Here is a 22,910-nt window from a genome sequence, read left to right on the forward strand (position 1 = left end):
AGGAGATCAAACTATCACATCTTCTGTTGTATCCAATGGAGATGTCACATATGATGGAATAATAATTTCATCATATATAATAAGTTGAGATCTAATTACACACTTATGTAGTATAAGATGGGAGTGAATAACAGTGAATTAAAAGCTTACTGTTTATCCTGTAAAGTGTAAAGGTGTAATATGTTTACAAGGTTCTTAAATCTTAAATTCTGGTGTCAATAATGTGCAAGGTGTAATATCATTTAGTAGTCTCATCCGCAGACGTCACGCACACGGAACGTTGCATATGGTACACATAACTGGAAACACTTCAGGAATGTCGAAGTCGTCGTCTGATTAGTTGAATTTGACTGGATTTCCGGGAGACACGAGTGTCACGTTTATTTTCGGTCTGCCGGGAAACAAAGCGCAGACTGATTTACTTGGCGTTTTGCTAAAATGTGCTTATGCAGATGCCATTGTTGTTATACACATATGCGACGTTTGCGAATAAATTACTGACTTACTGCTTGTTCTCCCTCTTCCTCTTCCTTTAACTTTCAATGCTGGTTATTTCAATGACTGACTTGTTGCATGCCAGTCTGTTGTTGTGGGGGCATTTCCACGCACCGAAACGTGATGCTGAACGAAACAAACTGTGATTGGTTGTTTGACATGGCGATCAAACGGTCTTATGGGCGGGCCTTGGCCAATGAAAGCTGCCATGAATTCCAGACTTTCAGCCGTCAGTCTGAAGGTCTGGCTACATGAGACTAATCATTTAGCAAAGCATTTGTATTCTACAGAACAATGTCTCTGATATTGGGTGTGACCAAAGACTATAGAATACCCAACACTTGTTACTCGTGTAGTTTTAAATGGGGAAAATCGTTGATAAGTAAAGTCAACGAGTCACTGCAGCTGCCGTTAGAAGTCCCAGGCATGTGCACTGGCTGATCTAACCTGAAAAAATAAGAGTTTTTTAAACGCTATTGGAGCACAAGGAACTATATATATGGGGCAGTTATTGTCGGATTTTTTTGGTGTTTTAAAATATGAAATATAATCATAAGTTTGGTGGACAGTTTTGGAGAATTTGATGTTTTCTCATTCAAAGAGATAGGAGCTGCACTTGCCTGCCCGAGAGGCATTTTAAAGATGGCCGCCGAGTGACATGACTTGCCTTAAAGGGACTTTGGTGTGACAAATATATGAAGAACATGGATGGACTTGTTAAAGGTGTGTATACTGGGTGTGGAATGGAGTGCACAACCTCCACTCCCTACCTTTTGGCGATGCAGGCCTACTCAGTCTGCGTAGGGCACCAGTTACCTGGGGGCACCAGCTAAGAGGCGCAGCTGTGATTGGTCCATTTGGTAATCTTTAGCATGATAAAAATATATCTGCAGTAGCTTCGCATCTATTTGTTTATATTATGTAACAACAATATTAGTTATAACATGACAGGGAAACTTAAAAGAAAACTTGCAGAATGATGTTACATTCTTACACGCCACTTATATATGAAGCCAAGTTAGCCAATAATATGTTGTGGCTATCATGCGCTACCAGCTGAGCTACATACCATATTCAAAATTATTCTCCATTTGACAACATTTATAATTATAGTTATAATATAAATAAAAGAACTTGAACTTTCATAATCATTATAGCTTAATATAATTAAGAGACTATGGGGAACTATATATGGAATATCTATGAAATCTTGGGAGGCTATACTACCCAGTCTGTAAAATTATAGAAAATTACCTTAAAAAGCGAGGAACTCAGTTAAAAAGAATCCTCATGTGTTTCTGGTAATTTTTTAAATTGGACAAAAAAAAAAAAAAAAAAAAAAATTAAATAAAATAATGCTGCTGTTCTTTTTAATATTAATTATTCAGGTCATCATCATAAAAGCTCTGTAAACACATTACCATTACATTCACATTAATAAAGATATTTGTTTAATGTTTTGTTCAGTTATTGAGGTGATATTCAATTGATCAATTTAATCAATTTAATCAATTTATCAGTTTAAAAGTGAGCAATCAGAGATCATGTTAACTGTCCCACAACAAAACTTGTTTGCACATTTATCTGTCTGAATTGAAAGTATTGCCTGATTGAGTATTACAAGTCAATATTAAGAATTACAATATGTGGTTTACTAAGACTGTCTGTATATTTTCAAAAAAAAAAACATCATATGGTGTCAATCTATGTCAATGTTGAGTAAGCAAAGCTGCTATCTGAACCGATTACATGTAGTCCCTTCTAGTGGTCGGATTCAGTCAATGTAAAGAATCTCTGGCTTATTTAGGAAATAAGCATTCAAATATAAATGTGCATGTATTTCTACGTATTGTAAATTTATTCATTTTCAAATATATATTTTTAGAGAAATAAACATAGTGATGATGCCAAGGACCCCATGACTTGACAGGGCTTGACTTTATACCAACTGTAATTCAATTATTTTTTAAATGGGGGCAAGTCACACCAAGTCACAGAGCATAAAAAACTAAATAAAAATCAAGCAAGTCAAGTCAAGTCCTGCTAAAGGACTTGTTAAAGGTGTGTTTACTGGGTGTGAAACGCAAGCACAACCTCCACTCCCTACCTGTAGGTGATGCAGGCCTACACAGTCTGCATAGGGCACCAGTTACCTGGGGGCACCAACTGAGAGGCACAGCTGTGAGTGGTCCGTTCAGTAATCTGTAACCTGGGGTTTTGGTTATGTTTCGTGTTCATGTTTTCATGTCTTTTATTTTGAAATTAGCCATGTTCCTTGTCTAGTCTTGCTTCCCTTTTCCTCTTGTATTCCTGCCATTGGTCCCTTAGTTCAATGAGTCATGTTCTCATTGGTTGTCTTAGTCATGTGCCCTGTTTTCATTGGTTGCTATGGTCTTGTTCCTTGTTTTCCATTGGTTGGTTCTTGTCATGTGTCCCTCTTTGTTTAGTATAAGTAGGCCTTATGTTTCAATTGTTTCTTGTCTCATATTAATGTTGTAGCCTGCTGTCTGGAGAGTGTCTGATTATATCAAGTCTGTTTCAAGTTAAGTTTCTGTCAAGTCTGTTCATACCAAGTCAAATCTGTGTCAAGTCATGTTTTCCTCTCGTGTATGCGATTTACTGCGCGCTCCAGCATCAGTGGTGCGCTCGTTTATTTTTGTCATTGATTTGCCATCATAGATATGCTGCATTCACGCCATGTCGTAATTCTGAGATGAAAACACGTGACATTCTACTCTATCTGAATAATGTGTTTCTATGGCAATGCTATCAACGCCAAAGCCCTCAATTGCTCCTGAACTTGTAATTACAACTTGTAAACTCAGAATGATCTGAGAGTTACGACTTAAACCAGTTACAGATGGACCACGTGACCGCCGTCAGGTTCATTTTGACTATACTGAGGTGCTACCTCTGAGTACGACAACATGGAACATGGGCCATCCCTAAGCCTGTTCACAAGATGGCCGCCACACCAGAGTCCCCAGCCAAGATGGCTGCCACGCCAGATTCCCCGGCCAAGATGGCTGCTATGCCAGAGTCCCCGGCCAAGATGGCCGCCACACCAGAGCCTGTCGCCAAAATGGCCGCCACGCCAGAGTCAAGCCAATCCACGGCCCCTATGCCAGAGCCACGCCATGTCTCGTCTGATCTGCCAGAGCCACGCCATGCCTCGTCTGATCTGCCAGAGCCACGCCATGCATCGTCTGATCTGCCAGAGCCACACCATTCCTCGTCTGATCTGCCAGAGCCACACCATGCCTCGTCTGATCTGCCAGAGCCACACCATGCCTCGTCTGATCTGCCAGAGCCACGCCATGCATCGTCTGATCTGCCAGAGCCACACCATTCCTCGTCTGATCTGCCAGAGCCACACCATGCCTCGTCTGATCTGCCAGAGCCACACCATGCCTCGTCTGATCTGCCAGAGCCACGCCATGCATCGTCTGATCTGCCAGAGCCACGCCATGCATCGTCTGATCTGCCAGAGCCACACCATTCCTCGTCTGACCTGCCAGAGCCACACCATGCCTCGTCTGATCCATGCTATGTCATGATTGCCACCCAGAGGTCCCTACACCCTCTAGCCTGGCTACACCCACAGAGCTTCACTGTCTGCCATTGCTCCACGGTCCAGGTCCACCTCTGCTCCATGATCCGGGTCTGCCATTGCTCCATGTCTTTTAATGAAAACATTAAAAGATAGTAAAGATGCAATTTTCCAGGCTGATAAGATTAGGAATTACACTTCCATTCTGGTGTAATATACACCAGTCTTGAAATAAACACTATTTACTGTTAAAAAACAACAGTTTTTTTTTCAGGTTCAGGACACTCTTTGTGGTTGCTTTCAACTTACATTCAAGGAAAAACACAATTTCATGTATTTAGTTAAACATCAATTTTGGATGACATAATTGTGGGACACTATAATTCAAAGATTTATTTTCTAAGAGGGAATACCACAAATGAAGATGATGTGATTAATTCAGAATACTTAAAGGGTATGAGTGATTACATGTATGGCTCCTTTTGTCATGATTTTGTGATTTTCACCACTTCCTGTTCAACTTATAATTTGTCAGCTAGCATCCAGCTTCATGTTCCTGGTCTTGTAATTCCTCTTTAATTATCCTCATTGATTTCCCCTGTCTCACTAAATGTATAAGCCTTTTTGCCAGATTGTCTCTTCTGCTCATAGGTGAACAGCCAGTTCCAGAATCTGATCCTTGAAGCCATTGTGAACTTGATCCTGCCTGGAATCTGTTTTTCTCTCTCTGCCTGAACCCCCATCAAGAGTCAGTAAGTTTGACTGTCTTTATCTGCTGCTCTGGAAGCTGGATTATCAGTTCATTATGGATCTGGATTTGAATTGAGGAATTAATGTTCTGGACTTGGCACTGGAAAAGAATAAAGGAACTTTGTGTTGTCGTCAGTACTGTTTGTTCTTTACTCTCCTATTACTCCTCAGTACACCTTATAGAACACTCTGGTAGACTCTTCTGTGTGGTACTGTTTCTCTGCCTGTCACGTGGTAGACTGGGATTCAATTCCCAAGCTAATCACCCCATAGATAGTATGTAGTAACACACATTCTTGTTTGAATCAATCATTATTGTCATTTAACATTTCTCTTGCAGAACAGTTGAATATTTACATGAATGCAATAATCTTTTATTATTATTAAAATGGCATGTTTTGATTCATTAAGTTAAAATTTTTCTTGAAAATGGCTTGTCTGATCAAAGAGGCTTCTCGCTCATTCTCCTCACAGGTATTAACGTCTATCAGTCACGGGTTGTCTGTGAGCTGCTGGACCTTGACAAGCCGGGAAAGATGCTTACTAAAGAAGCTGCACCACAGATGAGCTGTGTTACTTTAACAACATGTTTACTTACACTGTAACTGTGAATATTACACAAGACTTCAAGCAAAAATGTGAATTATTACCTAATTTGTATTAACTCAAGAACAACCTCAAAACAAGAGAAAAAGTAAACGGTTTTCAAGACCTAGTCTTACAACAAACTGTTGTAAAAAAATCTTACCCTAAATTCTGCCTTTTGTAGAAGATGAACTTTCCAGCTATCACACAGGTGTTCTGCTATCTGCTCTTGCTATCCTGCTGTTGGTACCTGTATGTGAGATTTTTGGCAATAGCAATAAAAATAGCATCTGCATAAAAAGGCAAACAGAAAGCCAGACAGGTAGGCCTAATTTGATGTTCTGGTATGCTTTTCTTCACTTTGATTCAAAATCAAACTTCTCATGTGTGATTGACTTTTTTGAAATTTGTGTTCTCAGTATAATGAATGTTTAGCATATTTAGGAAATAAGCATTAAATATAAATGTGCATGTATTTGTGTACTTTTTTTATATTACATACATTACATTTTAAAAGCTAAAGGGGTGTAAAGTTCAGTTCAGCTCTCATTGCATTAATGTCCTTTTGACTCCAAACCTTGAATATAAAATATATTATCTGTCCGGATCAACGACATTCCAGGCGACTACTGTAGCAGTTAAAAGGGTACAGAGTTTTTTTACTGCCATTACAACAGCACAGACTGTACTGGAGAATTGCAACCAGAATGGAAAGAATTATTTTCACTATCATCATTTTACTTCCAGTGATTGCACCAAAAGGTAGTACTTGTATTATTTGAAATATTTTATGAAATGTATGCAGACACTTAAGTCTACTTAAAATTAGCACAGAACACACAATCTTTTGTTAATACCATGCTTGCTGACTCCTTGCCTGGAGTGTTACTTACATTCAGATTAATGCATTTGGCAAATGCTTTTATCCAAAGCAATTTACATTGTATTATTGATATCACTTTATGCATACTCTGGGAATCAACCAATCACCTTTGCTTCTTAAAAGTTATAATGAAGAACACTGTTTAATTTTTTGACATATTTATATGTTAACTATTAGAAATGCAATTTGAATTGTAGCCAGTAACATTTTTATTGCCTGAGAATACAGTCACTTAAAATTCTAGCTTCATTATAAAGCTGACTCTTGCCTGAAAGGCTGGTGTTAATAACGGCAATGTGTTAAAACATTAGCAAAACATGTTGATTCTGCAAAACAATGATTCTAATGTTGGGTGTGACAAACATATAAAGAATGAGGATAGACAGGTTAAAGGTGTCAATATACAGGGCGTGCAACATAGAACCACTGCTCCCTATAGCCTAAATGGGCTAGTTTAAACTAACCCAGCTGGGATTTGTCTTTTTTGTAGTCTTTAGGATAAGAAAAATAATGTCACATGAACTACTCCAAGATTTATAAATTGCATATCCAAGCTCAGTTTTTCTTGAAACAGGTCCAAATCAGTAAATCCAAAAAATAAATAATTCCTAAAGACAAGGCAAAAGAATAATCCACAAATAGGCAAGGAAGAGTGCCCTCTAGTGGCTAAAGAGGGCACATCAGCTGGACACTATGACAAATAGGCCTACAGTCAAGCCCAAAATTATTCATACCCTTGGCAAATTCTGACTTAAAGTTACTTTTACTTTTAACCAGACTTACTTTTAACGTTGTCGTGCTGAAATGTCCACTGGTGACTACTGGTGGCCAAGTTTCTCTGCAGACTGCCTGATGTTGTTGTTAATAATTTTGATGTATTGCTCCTTTTTCATGGTGCCGTTTACTGTGATTAGGTTCCCTGGTCCACCGGCTGAAAAACACATTAGGTTCCCAACCACCATGTTTGACAGTGGGGATGGTGTTCTTAGGGTTGAAGGCTTCTCCTTTTTTACGCCAAATGAAGGCTACATCATTGTGGCCAAACAATTCAATTTTTGTTTCATCTGACCAGGGCCGGCCCAAGCCTTCGGGTGGCCCTAAGCAGAATTTTATTTGGGGGTCCCTCTGTGCCACCAAGATAACTAATTATTGTAAATCCTTTATTCGCACACTATAATTCTAACACACCCAAATAAATTGTATTCTTTTGTAGCTGTGTTTTTTTTTTTTACCATTTGTATTATATTTAATTGTAACAGTAGCAAAACCGGGATTAGACAGGTGTTAATTTGCACTTTAACATTCAAAGTCTTGCAGTACCAGTTGGCATACTTAATGTGGTGTACTGAAAAGTAGCAAAATAAACTAGTAGACAATGCTCTTACTGTAAACACTTTAACCACTTTAATTTATTTTTTTGCAACATGTAAAAAGTGCAATACAATCAACTACAAAGAAAATAAATAATAAAATATAAGGCTAACATTAACCATTTTACTTTTGGTCAGAAAATTTTGCAACATGTAAAAAGTGCAATACAATCAACTACAAATAAAATAAATTATATGATAAATAATGAAATATAAAGCTAAATACCAAAGAACTACAAATTAGTCAAATACAAACAGGGTATTTTTACGTAAAATATATATATGGCAGCAAGCCATCTGAACCCAGTGGTGTGCAGTGGCTGTGGATTGTCTGCCTTGAGATGTTGCCACCAGCAGAGCCCAGATTCATCAGGATGGTCTTGGTGTTGATCACTGGATTCCTTTTTTTTTTTTTTTTTTTTTTTTTACCTCTCACTATTCTCCTGGCCAGTACAGGTGTCACTTTTGGCTTCTGACCACGTCCTCTGAGATTTTTCACAGTGCGGAACGTCCTGTATCTTTTAATAATACTTTGCAATGTAGCCACTACACTGTAAAAAAATCAACTTGCGTTTTGTATTGCAAACTCTGTTTTTAAAGTTTATTCAACTACTTAACATTTAAAAAGTTGAGATAACTTAAAACAAATAGTTAAAATAGAAATTAAGGCCAATTTGTATGGCCAAATTAATATTTAAAGTTGGGACAACTAACAATTTTAAGTTTATTATTAGGATTGCCAACAAAGGATGATGAGCATGCGCAGTTTGATAACTTATATATATATATATATATATATATATATATATATCAGGGCTCGCAAAATTTCAAAATCTCTGGTAGCCCTTCGGGCAGGTACTCTTCAGATTTTGGTAGCCCAGAAATTAATTTAACTAGCCCAAATAAAAAAAAAAGACAATTTTCTTTTTAAATACAGAAAATCAGATAGGAGTCTAAATGTCAATCAAAAATGTTTTCAATACACAAATATAAACAAATATCAAGGAAGGAATTTTATTTCACTATTTAGTTTATCTGCAGAATTTTAAAATATCAATTTAAGGCAATTTCTTTATTTTGAAGAGATGCACAAGTAAAATGAACACAGTATGAGTGGGGTTGGACAATGTACAATATAATATTCAGTCATAAAATGATTTATAATTCAGATACAGGTTCACACAAAAACAAAATATCTTATACAATGGCATTTCAGCCTTTATAACAATTAAAATGGATAAATTAAGTATATAATTTATTATATGTATTCAAAACATAAATATTACTGTCTTAATTGTTTATATTTTTAGAAGGCACATTAACTTCTTTCATGTTAACTCTGTGTCACTTTAGGAGTGCTGAAATATTACGGTTTCCCTAGTAACGGCTTTATACAAAGCAGCATTAACACAGTTTTATCAGGCATGAAATTAAAATACCGATGATACATTTCTGAGGACAGTCGGTTCCCTTCAGATACATTCATATAAAGACATCCGTGCGGCGTTTTGACTTTGACACGTGCAGTGCGTATAATTTTATTCAATGACATCATTGCAGGGACATCGGGCTAGCGATTTTGAGAGCCACCTTTTTAATTTTTCCCGCTTCATTTTGGAGTTGCCTCAGCGCCCATTTTTTTCTGACATGCTGTGATTCAGGTATTCAGGTAAGTTATTTATACGCATATCAATTTATTATAGGACTTAAATGAAGCCTGTAATCCAATATGGGCTGTACAACTCTATGGTTGGTCAGATTAGTATTTACCTTCCTCTTCGAATTGCCTCAGGCACTGTTTATTCCGTCATTGTGAAATGTGTGAACACAACTGTAAGTATGGTTTATGTGTATCAATTTACGATATGATTTAAAGGAAATTTGTTTACAGTATCCAGTTCTGTACAACATAAAGTTAGGTGGAGTCAAGTTAGTCAGTTACATTTCCCTGCCTGGACTGCACCAATTTTTAAATAACCGACAGTGCAATCGCTCCGGTAACGTTAGGTGCTTTTCGATATAAAATATTTTACCATAAGGCTTTAATTAAGTTTATTTTATTGTGCTGTGTAACTTACACGGTATTTCCTATTCCTATTTCCTATTTTAAGTTGCCTCAGGCGGCGCGGCGACCATTAGTCAGTCAAAGTGACTAACGTTACTCCGGTAATGTTGTTTTCTGTGTAACTATCATTTTACGATATGATTTGAATAAAATTTGTTCGCAATAAGCACTTTTGTACAACGTAGGTGTGTTTTTGTACAAACGCAGGTGGCTGCAGAGTTGGGTCTTTCTCTTGAACTTCGAGTTGGTTTACGTTAGGCCGCGCCCGTTTAGTCTGTCAGCGTGATCATACGGTAACTTAAGTGTTTTCTGTGTAACGTTAGCTCTCATTTTAATATATGATTTGAATAAAATTTGTTCGCAATAAGCACTTTTGTACAACATAAGTGTGTTTTTGTACATAAACGTATAGGTGGCTGCAACGTTGGTCATATTTCTCTTGGAGTTGGTTTAGGACGCACCCGTTTAGTCTGTCAGCGTGATCATACGGTAAGTGTTTTCTGTCTAACTATCATTTTAAGATATGATTTGAATAATTTTTGTTCGCAAAAAGCACTTGTACAACTTAGGTGTGTTTTTGTACATAAACGCATAGGTGGCTGCAACGTTGGTCATATTTCTCTTGGACTTCCAGTTGGTTTAGGGCGCACCCGTTTAGTCTGTCAGCGTGATCATACGGTAAGTGTTTTCTGTCTAACTATCATTTTAAGATATATTTTGAATAAAATTTGTTCACAATAAGCACTTGTACAACTTAGGTGTGTTTTTCTACAAAGTACAAAGACAGGTGGCTGCAGAGTTGGTCATATTTCTCTTGGAGTTGGTTTAGGACGCACCCGTTTAGTCTGTCAGCGTGATCAAACGGTAAGTGTTTTCTGTCTAACTATCATTTTAAGATATGATTTGAATAAAATTTGTTCACAATAAGCACTTGTACAACTTAGGTGTGTTTTTCTACAAAGTACAAAGACAGGTGGCTGCAGAGTTGGTCATATTTCTCTTGGAGTTGGTTTAGGACGCACCCGTGTAGTCTGTCAGCGTGATCATACGGTAAGTGTTTTCTGTCTAACTATCATTTTAAGATATGATTTGAATAAAATTTGTTTGCAATATGCACTTGTACAACTTAGGTGTGTTTTTGTACAAACGCATCGTTAGGTGGCTGCAGAGTTGGTCATATTTCTCTTGGACATCGAGTTGGTTTAGGACGCACCCGTGTAGTCTGTCAGCGTGATCAAACGGTAAGTGTTTTCTGTCTAACTATCATTTTACGATATGAATTGAATACAATTTGTTCGCAATAAGCACTTGTACAACTTAGGTGTGTTTTTGTAAAAACGCATAGGTGGTTGCAAGTTGGTCATATTTCTCGTTTGTAATATGTACTTCTGTAACTGCGTAGGTGGCTCCAAGTTTGTCAGTACGACTTCTACTTCATCTTCGAGCTGCCCTAAGTCATACGGTGCCAGTTGTTTCCCAGAGTTCGTCTGAATCATGCCTTAGGTAAGTACTGTTCTATGTGTTTTAATTTTGTATTTATTTTGTACAATTGTGTAGGTACCTTTTGAGTTTTATTTGTATTGATTTCAAAAAAATTAAAACAAATGTAATACAAGTTAAAGGAGAGCTCCACTTCCAGAACATAAATTTACAGATAATTTACTCGTTGTCATCCGAGATGTTCATGTCTTTTTTTTAGTCGATAAGAAATTGTTTCTTGAGGAAAAACATTTCAGAAATTTTCTCTGTATAATGAATATGTATGGTGCCCAAAGTTTGAACTTCCAAAATACAGTTTAAATGCAGCTTCAAAGTGCTCTATGCACTTAACTAGCAAAATGATGAATAATTTTCTAAACAAATTGACAATTTGTATACTTTTTTAAATCTAAAACACTCGTCTAAATCTGCACAAACTGTTTTTTTTTTCTGGTTCAATATGGTCAATACAGTTACAGTAATATACAGGGTATATTATAAATGTCGGTCTCATTTTCTTCTACATCAAAATCATCCTGCTTTGCACCATTTTTTGTAAAGGGTATTTGATCTACTTTGTATGTTCACTTTGTAAACACTAGGGCCGTACTTCTGCGGTGATTTAGGAAGATTTTGAATTTGGGGGAAGAAGTAGTTTTTCGACATAGCCTAACTGTATTGGCCTCACTGTAGTTCACGCAGACATGGACAAGACAAGTGTTTGAGGATCATTAAAAATATATAAATTGTAAATTTGTTTTAATAAATTACTCGTTTTGCTAGATGAGATCGTTCTTTGTCATTTTTTTTTTTTGTTCTGGAAATAGACTTCTAATTTAAGCTTGTGTGTTTTTGTCAAATATGTATTTTCTTCATTTAAATTTGTTTCCATTTATGTGCTTGTTCAGTGCTAAGTATTTGTGTAGCTTATGATTGCATGTTTTATTGTGTGTGTGTCCTTGCTTGCTTTATGATTCTTTTCTTTTTTATAATGTTCTCTAGCAATAAACTCATGTATAGCTTGTGTGGAAAATATCTTCATATGTTGTTGCCCAAAAAATTAATTCTACAAATGTAATGTTTATTTTTGTTTTCTCATTAAGGTGATGGAGTGCAAGATATGCAAATTTGAACACCCTACTCAGGAGGTCCTTTTAAAACATTACCGATTGCGCCACTACCAGGGAAGAAACAGCCAACTCCCCTGCCTATACACGATTACATCTGCTCCTTTAAAACCACTGGAGCGTTGAAGTCTCACCTTTTAAGATCTCACAAGCACTCATCTTCAAGTCAGAGTCACTTAACATTTAATTGTATTTAATTTGTTGTCCTAAATGTCAATGTAAATTGGTTTTCCTTTTGTTCTATCTAGTTGTATTTTATAATGCTGTTTTTGGAGTGAAATGTTAGACCTGGAGTTTTATATTTAACAAGTTTCATCTAGTTACACTTTGTGTAAAAAATTTGATTTTGTAGTAAATTTCTCTGGACTTGAAATGCTCAATCATCAAATGTGTTTTATACAATATTTGGACTTGTATGGACTTTAAAAGGTTGTATCATCTAACAGATGCATCAAACTGCACTTTTACTACCATTGCGATAAAATGAAATTTTGAATTTTTTTCAATTTGCTGTTTCACAATGAAATAATATTGATGCAAAAAATTTGTGATTCTGTACAATGTCAATTTAATGTTTAATAAATTGATTCACTACTGCATTGACAATTCTGTGCTGAATTTAAAACTCAAATCAAGTAAAATCTAAAAAGTTGAGAGAACTCAAATCTTCTGAAGCCGGTTGCCTTAAACTTTTGTGTTTTCTCAACTTTCGATTGTTTGCAGTTACTTAAACTATCAGGTTTTGTAAACTTAAAGTTTTAAATTATTAGGACTCCTTATTTCTAGTCGACTGAACATACAATTGGAAGTTTAACTAAAATTTTTCAACTTAATATATTATGTTGATTAAACATGCACACAAGTTTGTACAACTAACTGACCTTTAAGTTGAGTAAACTCAAAAATGTCCTGAAGTTTGTTGCCTTAAAATTTTAAGTTTTCTCAACTTCTGATTTTTTACAGTGTAGAACTTCAAAACATTTAGATATGGTCTTATATCTCTTTCCTGACTTGTGAGCTGCCACAATGCACAGCCGCAGGAGAGCAGAGAGCTTCTGTTTTTCACCTGCTGAGTTGATTAAAACAGCTGTTCCCAATGAATCAGGATAATTAGGATGCTTTAAAACATCTTGGACTATTTGGAATGGTATAGAACTTTGGATTTTCCCATAGACTGTGAAAGTTTGCAAAGGGTATGAATAATTTTGGACATGCAACTTTTTGTTTAAATGTAAATAAAAACTGAGAAATATTTTTCCTCTCTTGGTTTAATTGCTAAAAATAATATCTGTAATTTTTCACAGGTTCCCATTCTTTATGGGTGCTTATAACTCATATTCAAGGAGAAACACCATTTCCTGCATTTAGTGGCATATTCATGTTGGATGACATCATAGTAGGTTATTATAATTCAGAAACAAAGATCTGTGTCGTTAGAGGAAATACTACAAGTGAAGATGATGTGGCAGATCCAGATCACCTCAATACCATAAGTGATAATGTGCTTACTCATATTACAATGAGATCAAAATATCTGAGGTTGGACAACCACACAGAAAGTAAGTTCATCTGATTCAATTATGAATGTCTTTAAGTCAGATATTGCATGAGTGGAATATAAAGTCAAGTTAAGTAAGATAAAAGTAAAAAAAAAAAATCTCATGTAACTGTAATGTTTCAAAGTTATAGCGCCACCAACTGGCACCAGGAAGCATGTCATTTTCAAATTGCTTTAAAATCAGCCTCTTAATGTTACTCAATTTGCTTAAAACTTTTTTTTCTTTTTTACCTAACAGCTCATGCAGTTTTTCAGATAATGAGTAACTGTGAACAGGATTACAATGAGACACCTGGACAAATGATCACCAAGACTGCTTTTAGAGGTTCTGCTCTTGATGAGCTCAGATATTTTGATGGCGATTTCACATATCAGAGTTCTTCTAATTACACCGCAATGGAAATAAAACCATATGTAGAACTATCTATGTGGCATGTTGAGATGTTATACTACCCAGCCTGTATAAAAATTATGAATAATTATTTTAAAAAGAGAGGAACTCAGGTAAACAGAAAAGGTACTGGTTTTAAATTACCAGGTTACATTAGATTGTACAGTATGACACTATAATAACATACAAAACCCATACATGTTTCTATTTAACTTGTGATATATTTTCTTTCTCCCCCTTCCATACCAAGTGAAACCGCAAGTCAGACTCATTCAGAAAGCCTCCTCAGATTCTGGAGGGTCTCGTGTGATTTGTTTGGCAACAGGATTTTACCCTTGTCACATCAACCTGACCCTGTTGAGAGATGGGCAGCCTGTAGCTGATCATGAGATCACTGGAGGAGATCTGCTGCCCAATGGTGACGGGACGTACCAGACGAGGAAGAGTCTGGAGATCCGTACTGCAGACAAACACAAATACACCTGCTCTGCCACACACCTCAGTCTGGACAACAAACTGGATGTCACTTTGGGTAATGATGTGTGACAACACTAAAAATATCAGAGAAAATATCAGTGTGTTTTTCTAAACTGTTTGTGAAAATATTTGTTTCAGAATTTGATCCTGATGAACCTTTTATTTCAGTGATCCCCTCAGTGCTGATAGTTTTGTCTTTGGCTTTGGCATTTGGAATTGTAGCCGTCATATATAAATGCAGTAAGAGACAAGCAGGTATGACAAGAACTGAAATAAATGATATATTGTGTCCAAAGGGTCCAGTCTAAATGTGACGCTTAAAGTGAGTTTTGCAAGTCAGAGACCCAGTGAGTCAATGTATAGAAAAAAAAATGTAGAAACCAGTTTTTCTTTAAAATATACTATTTAAATACGCTGCTTAGGCTTCTGGAGTCATTTTTGTGAGGAAAATTTTAACTAAATCTGAAAACCGGAAGTGCCCCAACGAGAGGGATAGGAAAGCAATGGCAATGACAGTTGGGACACCGAGGAAATGTTTAAGGATTATTCTAATTATAATTAAAGTTTATCCATGCCATTGATCCTCCTGGTGATCACAAACTCGACTATGAATTAACTATACTAAGAGGTCTTTTGTGTTTGTGAAAAGTGAGAATTGCTTTTAATTCCTTTCACTTCAAAATAATTAAATATACTTTTATTATGCAGATGTTGTCATTTATGACAACATTTAACTGCCCTTAATAATTCTTACTTCTGCCTATAGCTTCATCAAAAAGTGATTATTCTGCTTCTTCTAGTGAGTACTTTGCTTTTACACTTAATAGAGATAATGAAATTTTAATTAGTTAATAAAATATTAAAATCACATGAAATGATTAATTTATTTTTCAGCATCTGAAGAGAGTATGGAACAAGCATTTTGATGGTCCTGATGAAGGTGTCGCATCGGAAATCAGCACAACATTTTTTAAAACTGGTTTACAGTAAATAATTTACATTTTTGATGTGTAAATTGGTAAAAAATAAAATCCTTGTTTTTGTTCTAAAATAATTCATTGTCCAGTGCCACTATTCTTTTTTTTTTTTTTTGTCATTTCAATTCAGCGGTTATTTATTATTGCCAAAGATTATGAGGTTATTTTGCAGATTGTTTTAAAATTGTAATCGCAAATGTCTGCATAATCTCTGTACTATTGGGACTGTATGACAGAAATTTTTATTTTAATTCTTGATTTAAGATTTGAAGATCTATTTCCTATAAGTGAAACTTGCTTACTACAGTTAAGAAAGGATTCTGAGTTAGGATGCTTATGCAATACAACCCAGGATATCTTGTCTTACAATTTGTAGATGTCTTAACGTTGTGGTTGTTTTGCTTGGATTCCCGGATTAATTTATTAAAGTACTTTGTTTATTTTATACTCTTGCTCCTTGTGTTTCCCTCTGGCTCCTCATCCCCAGCAACCCGTCACAGAAGACAGGACTAAAAAAATGACGGCTGAGGAAAAGTTATGGAGTTTGCGGCAGGGCGGTCGGAGGTGAGCTGGCCCGACGCCTCTCTCAATGTCGTGTTTCCGTTGGGACTGGATGGGGAGACTATAATTGACTGTGTATGATTTACCCTTGATCGAGCTTATCAATCTCATTCTTTATTTAAACGGCTCTAAATTCGAGGTTGAAGAAATAAAAAGAAACTGTAAGTCTCATCATCCAGTCCTCTCTAGAGCACGCCACATCACACCAGCTCATATACCGCCGGCCACCACCCAACACTCAAGCTTGCCGACCACCACTCAACACTCAAGCCCACCAGCTGCCGCCCAGCCTTCAAGCCCGCCGGCCACCACCCAACACTCAAGCTTGCCGACCGCCACTCAACACTCAAGCCCACCAGCTGCCGCCCAGCCTTCAAGCCCGCCGGCCACTGCCCAACGCTCAAGTCCGGCGCTCAGTACAGCAGGTCTCGGCCAAGATGGCGGCCTTGACCTCACCTTTAAACCCCTAAATTCCCCCAAGAATTTTTTTTTTGCTGAGGCCAAGGCCATGGAGGCTGATCTGCCATGGTATCCTGAATTGTCTACTCTACCTTGGCCCCCTGAACTGTCTAACCCGCTATGGCCTCCTGAGCTCCTTGATCTGCCATGGCCCCCGGAGCTCCCTGACCCGCCATAGTCTCTTGAACTTTCTATCCCACAATTGCTCCCTGAGCTCCCTGATCCGCCCTCCAGGCCTTTCTTGTCTCCAGTGTTCCTGTACTGTATCAGCCATCAGAGTTGTTCCAGAGTTTCATTTGTCCTGCCTTATCGTTGCTATATGTGGTTGTTTTGCTTGGATTCCCGGTTTGATTTATTAAAGTACTTTGTTTATTTTGTACTCTTGTTCCTCGTGTTTCCCTCTGGCTCCTCACCTCCAGCAACCCGTAACAGATTTGGGTCTGTAATTATTTAATGTAACATGCTAAATGTGTCTCAGTTTTTGCTTATGGCAAGTCTATGATCACGGGCATCATAGCATTTATAAATGCAATAAATAAACTACAGAAATAAATATAATGTATATGCTTTAATTTCTAATAATTGAATAATAGCATTAATGTGTAAATTTGAATGCTCATTCCTTTTAGAGAATTGAAACTGAACTGCCCTTTTGTTATAAAAAAAAATTGGTTATTAAGACACTTCATTACAAAAATGTGATCAATTTGAGTATTGAGAAGCAACCTACACGAACCAATAAACAGTTTAAGTAGCATTTTTAAAATTCTTTTACAAGTAGCCTATTTATGAGCTCAAATCAAAATTCTTACAGATTGTATGTTAAAGTTTATCATTATTTCAATAATGTACCTAAATGAAGCCCAATTTGTCTATTTTCTTTCAGGTTCTCACACTTTGAGGGTGTTTGCAACTTACATTACAGAAAAAAGAGCATTTAGTGCTTCAGTTATGTTGGATGACATCACTGTAGGATATTATAGTTCAGAAACAAAGATCTATGTTGCAAGAGGAAATACTACAAATGAAGACGATATTGTAGACCCAAATAGCCTCAGGTCTGTAGGTAATAATGTACTTGCTCATTTTACAGAAAGATCAAATCGCCTGAGACCTGTCAACGACACAGAACGTCTAGGTTACGAAGGTAACCCTCGTTCCCTGAAGGAGGGAACGGAGACGTTACATTGGGATCTCGCTTGAGAGACCGATCACCTCTGAGCCTTATTAAAAAGGCCAATTGAAAATTGGCGAGTGGACGTGCGCGCCGGCCACGCCCCCGTACATACGGGTATATAAGACGGCTGCGCGCACCACTCAGTCAGGCTTTTGCTGAAGAGCCGGGAGAGCCCGGCGTCAGCGCGACGCCAGGGGCGTGGCAGGGGAATGTAACGTCTCCGTTCCCTCCTTCGGGGAACGAGGGTTACCTTCGTAACCTAGACGTTACCCCTTCAGTCGAATCACTTCGACGTTACATTGGGAACTTAGACCCATGGAAAAGGCCACGACCCTGACGTCGCGTTACGCACAACGCCACGTGCCGGCAGGTCTTCCCAGACGTGTCCGCAGGCGGTCATTGAAACGTAACCTTCCCAACGCCCGAGGCCCCTTTTTATAAGGGGGGCCTGCAGGGATGCCAGTTGTACTGAAGCATGGGTTGGAGGGGCGGAGCACATGGAATTTGTGCATGTGGAAATGAGAATAATTCAATATATCCATAAGGCTTCTTAGGGATACACGAGGGAAACAGTGGTCTCCTCCGCTGGAAATATTGAAAGTATAGCCACAACCTGCGGGGCGAAGGAGACCCAGGCAGGATCACAGCCAAGGACTACTCCGCATCTAGCCCTGACTGCGGGGCATGGAGGACACCAGCCGTCCTCCCGCTCGCCTGAAGTCTTATGTTAAGACACGGGAGGATACGGCCTCTGCGCGGAGGTTGTAGAACCTAGCGAAGGTATTAGGTGTCGCCCAGCCCGCAGCTCTACAGATATCTGCTAGTGAGGCCCCATGAGCCAACGCATAGGATGAAGCAGCACTCTTAGTGGAGTGGGCATGAAACCTAAGGGGTATGGCTCTCCCTGATATAGATAAGAGAGGGAGATGGCATCTACCACCCAATGAGCCACCTCAGTTTGGGGACAGCATTCCCTTTCTGCTGAACCCCAAGCAGATAAGCTGCTCGGTGCGGCTGAAGTGCCGAGTGATTTCATTTTCACATAGACACAACGTCGCAAGGCTGGGTCTGCCTCCTCCAGGGCAGAGCTTGCAGGTTCACCACCTGATCGCGGAAAGGCGTGGCGGGGAACCTTGGGCACAATAGCCGGGCCGGGGTCTCAGGTAGTAACGTGAGAGTCGCCGGGCCCGAATTTCTCGACACGCTTTGCTGGCAAGGAAAGCTTGTAGGTCTCCAACCCTCTTAATAGGAGCCAGGGCAGTCAGGAGCGCCGTCTAAATGACAGGACTCGACTGAGGCCCAAGGCTCCAACGGAGCGACCCGCGGCCTGAAAAGGCGACGGGGAGATCCAAGAGATATGAGATGCGGTCTGAGCACCTCTGGGGAACCTTAGTTTGCTTAGTGGAAGCCAGGGCAGTCAGGAGCGTTTTACTCGCTCGACTGAGGCCCGAGGCTCCAAAGGAGCGCCCCGCGGGGGGGGGGTCCCAAGAGGTTATGAGGTGCGGTCTGGGCACCTCTGAGGGACCTCACGACCAGTGGGTGCTTACCTACTTTGCTTCATCTACTGCATGTGATATGCGGCGGCATATATTCTGAGAGTTGAGGGGACAGCCTGCGCTCCAACTCTCCTGCAGGAAAGGAAGCACTACTGCAATCGTGTATCTCTGTGCCTCTCAGCGAGAGGAATGCCAGCAAATAGACCTCATCTCAGTGCATAAGCCTGCCTTTGTCAAGGGAGCTCAGAAACGAGTGATAGTTTGTATCACGGCCTGGAAAGGCCGGAGAGGTCTACGGTGTCAAGCCGTGCCCTTACAGGGAGGGACTGCCGCGAGGGGATGGTTACTAAGACCTAAGTCCGGGTGGGCCATCCTTGTAGCGCAACCTACAGACTTACTCCTCGTCCTCCCTGGACTCGCACAGAATCTGTGCAAGGAGGCTCACTGGGGAAGGGCGTACTTGGGCCCCGGAGGTCAGCTGTGTGCCAGTGTTACTCTGGCAATGGGAGGAATCGGAAGGGCGAGCGGATGTGGCTGGGCCTGCCGATATAACTCCAACTAGCTGCGTCACGGGGTGGAGTCACCATTCTGCAGGTGGGTGGACTGCCGTGGGAGCCGGCCGGCTGCACGGTTGAGTTTCCCTGCTTCAAATGAATGGCAAGTAGCAAAATCTGCCACGTTGTACTCCATGGGAGCAGATGGGGAGGAGCTGTAAGCCTCTGTTGTACATGGCAACCCAACCCGTGGTAAGCCACGGGGTGACTTGTCGGCAATACTGTGGGAAAACGCCAGTCCGGAGTGAGCCGAGATGCCATGCCCATCATGGGACTCGATCGTGCTGAGCGGTCTCACATGAACAAGCTTAGCGGCAAGCGGCTAGAGCTGTCATGTGCCCCAGGAGCCTCTAATTTTGAGAGGACCGCTGAATTGTGCCTGATTAACTCAGGGACTACAGCACTGACTGCGCGCTCTTGGTATTTTAGCAAGGCGGGCCGTCTTGTGGACCGAGTCGGGCTCCCGACCAAGGAAAGGATTCCCTCGGTTGGCCTGAAGGACCGGATGGCGGGGTGCCGAAGCACCAGGTCCCTGTATTCGCACAACGGAACTCACGAGTGGGCTGGTAAAGCACCAGTCGAAGAGACGGTTGAAGACGCGAATACCTGTCTGCCGAAGAGGGGACAGGGGAACTCCCATGGCCTAAAGAAAGCAGGAAGACAGGGACCGGCCAAACGGAAGCACCTCGCACTGAAGTACTCGACCCCCGGGGCAGACCACCGAAGGGGTGTACGTCGGGGGATCGAGACGCAACAGGAGGTGACCTTCAGGCAGATGGCTGCAACCTAGCCCTGGAGACGGAAACATACTTGTATGTGCGTCGTCGTGAGCATGTGTGCCGACAGCCTAAGAACGGACCGGAACAGAGCTCCATCCAGGGCGGATGTTAACCCACCACTCTAACCGGACACGTGAAGCTGGGACTCTTATCAAATCCTGACCTCGTCCCGGCTGGAGGGACAGGCTAGACCGCGTCCTTCGCCAGTAGGAACGTGACCTCCGCAAGCAGAAGAGAGGCACGCCTGCCGAATAAAGAATGTAAGGGGTACCTCTGAGTCTGGGCGGACGCCTGGGCCGGGCCGTACCGTCCGTATCAACCAGTGTAGTGGTATCAAGGGAACGTTGACCGACGTGACCGTGGTGGGGCAGCCTAGGGAAGACAGGGAAGGAGACAAAACCCAGAAGGATAAACGTCCTGAAGAAGTGTCTGACTGCACTAAGCAGCGCTTACCTTCTTCCCTGGTTCCCGCGCTGGCGACATCCGGTCCCGAGTCTGGTTCCGAGGAGTGGAAGTGCTGCTCAGGAAGGAAACTCGGGGCCGGGACCCCGGAGGCGGTGTCTTTCTCTGTGATTTCAATGGAGGGCTAGGTCCCGCTTCCAGCGGTAGTGCCGACAGTGTAGCTCTCTCCACCTCCGGGGTGCTCGCATCAGGGACGCTTCGAAGCTCGCCCTGAGAGGTGAGCGGCGTCCCACTCCCACGGGCAGCTCTACGTCGGCTGTGAGCCTGGATCGTGTGGCTCAGCAGGGGACGGAGCTGCGGGAGGACGCCCTTGGCGACGGTCAGGCGGAGGCGAGCCCAGGCGGCGAGATGGTAACTTCGCGGCGGGGCAGGATATGTTGGATGGCCTCCGTCTGCCTCTGGACCGTTGGAGCGCTGAGGAGACGCCCAGCCCGAATGACGGGGAGGCGAACTGCTCTGGCATCTCGATGGGGTATGCTGATGGCGGAGGATCGCAGGCTTTGCGGAACGTTCGACGCCGCTGAGCAAAACCCTTCATGGTGTCGCCGAATAGGCCGCTCTGGAGAAGGGAGAGTCAAGAAAGCGAACTTTGTTGGGCTCTGCCATCTGAGCCAGAGTCAGCCATAGGTAGCGTTCTTGGACCACGCAGGTGGACATCACCTGACCAAAGGGACGCGCCGCGACTTCAATGGCCCGAAGGGCGAAGTTAGTGGCGGCACGGAGTTCTTCAATACCCCCTGGTCTGGACCACTCTCATGCAGGCCTTTAAGTGCCTGCGCCTGGTACATTTGCAGTGTTGCCATGGCATAAAGGGCGGTGGCAGTGTGTCGGCGGCACGGGGGGCTCAGCCGATGAGGGCGGAAGAAAATTTGCACACCCTGGAAGGGGGACGCGGAGGGCCCCGCCAGGCGGCTGCGCCCCATGGGCAAACGTGCACCGCGACGGCGCGCTCGACCCGGGGGACCGCCACGCACCCCTTGGCTGCCGCGCCATAGAGAGTGGCGAGGGGAGCGGAGCTGGAGCGCGCTTCAAATGGATAGGGAGCGCGCCATAGATTTTATCAGCTCCTCATGCATGTCCGGTCAGAACGGGACCGGGGGGGAGCGTGGCGCTACCGCCGGTGCCCCCCCCAGGAACCAGTCGTCCAACCTAGAAGGATCGGCCGGAGGCCCCTGAGGAACCTCCAAACCGATCCCCCCCGGCCGCCCCGGAGAAGCATAGCCGACAGTTCGACATCAACATCCGGAGGGGCAGCGACCACGGGTGGGCGCCGCGCCGCGGGAGAGATGTGTTACCGTCTGACTCTCCCTCTGATGCTGTGACAGACATCTCATCCTCTGCAGGAGCACCGAAGGAGACGCTCAGCCCGCCAGGCGGGGAAGCGTACTGCTGCGGAGACTCAACGGGACCACGCTGAGATAGAGAGGTCCACAGGGCTTTTTGAGCCGGCGGAACGCTGTCTATCGTAATTTGAATGTCCCCCCCCGCGCCCTACCGTGGTGGCCGAAGAGCATAGGCGGCTCAACGGCTGACCACGGGAGGGAGGCGGGGGGAGCCAGCTCGCAAACGAGCGGCGGGACTTCAGCGTGGTCATGGTCTTGCTTTCACCGCATGAACCATTCATGAGCGCCACCCCAGCGTGCTCAAAGCCTAAACACGTGAGGCGCTCATGTCCGTTCGCTGAGGAGAGGAAACTAACACACCCAGAAACGCAC

The 22,910-nt window shown here is 41.7% G+C and overlaps 1 protein-coding gene across 1 annotated transcript; it reads left to right on the forward strand.

The window, feature by feature from the left end:
- Window positions 1–6,087: 6,087 nt before the first annotated feature.
- On the forward strand, window positions 6,088–16,738 carry LOC141301342 (hereditary hemochromatosis protein homolog). The gene is made up of 8 exons (XM_073831587.1): window positions 6,088–6,142; window positions 13,609–13,863; window positions 14,101–14,379; window positions 14,504–14,785; window positions 14,869–14,985; window positions 15,497–15,529; window positions 15,625–15,636; window positions 16,458–16,738. The coding sequence occupies exons 1-8, from the start codon at window positions 6,088–6,090 to the stop codon at window positions 16,736–16,738; spliced, it is 1,314 nt and encodes a 437-aa protein (XP_073687688.1).
- The last annotated feature ends 6,172 nt before the right edge of the window (window positions 16,739–22,910 follow it).

This window comes from Garra rufa, chromosome 25 (assembly GCF_049309525.1).
Source record: "Garra rufa chromosome 25, GarRuf1.0, whole genome shotgun sequence".
Classification (NCBI taxonomy): Eukaryota; Metazoa; Chordata; class Actinopteri; order Cypriniformes; family Cyprinidae; genus Garra; species Garra rufa.

Excerpts from the sequence above, each read along its gene's own strand:
- LOC141301342 (XM_073831587.1), top strand. The coding sequence starts at position 6,088 with ATGGAAAGAATTATTTTCACTATCATCATTTTACTTCCAGTGATTGCA. Across the intron at positions 6,143-13,608 it reads TCCAGTGATTGCACCAAAAG|GTTCCCATTCTTTATGGGTG; the intron begins GTAGTACTTGTA and ends AATTTTTCACAG. Across the intron at positions 14,986-15,496 it reads ATGCAGTAAGAGACAAGCAG|CTTCATCAAAAAGTGATTAT; the intron begins GTATGACAAGAA and ends TTCTGCCTATAG.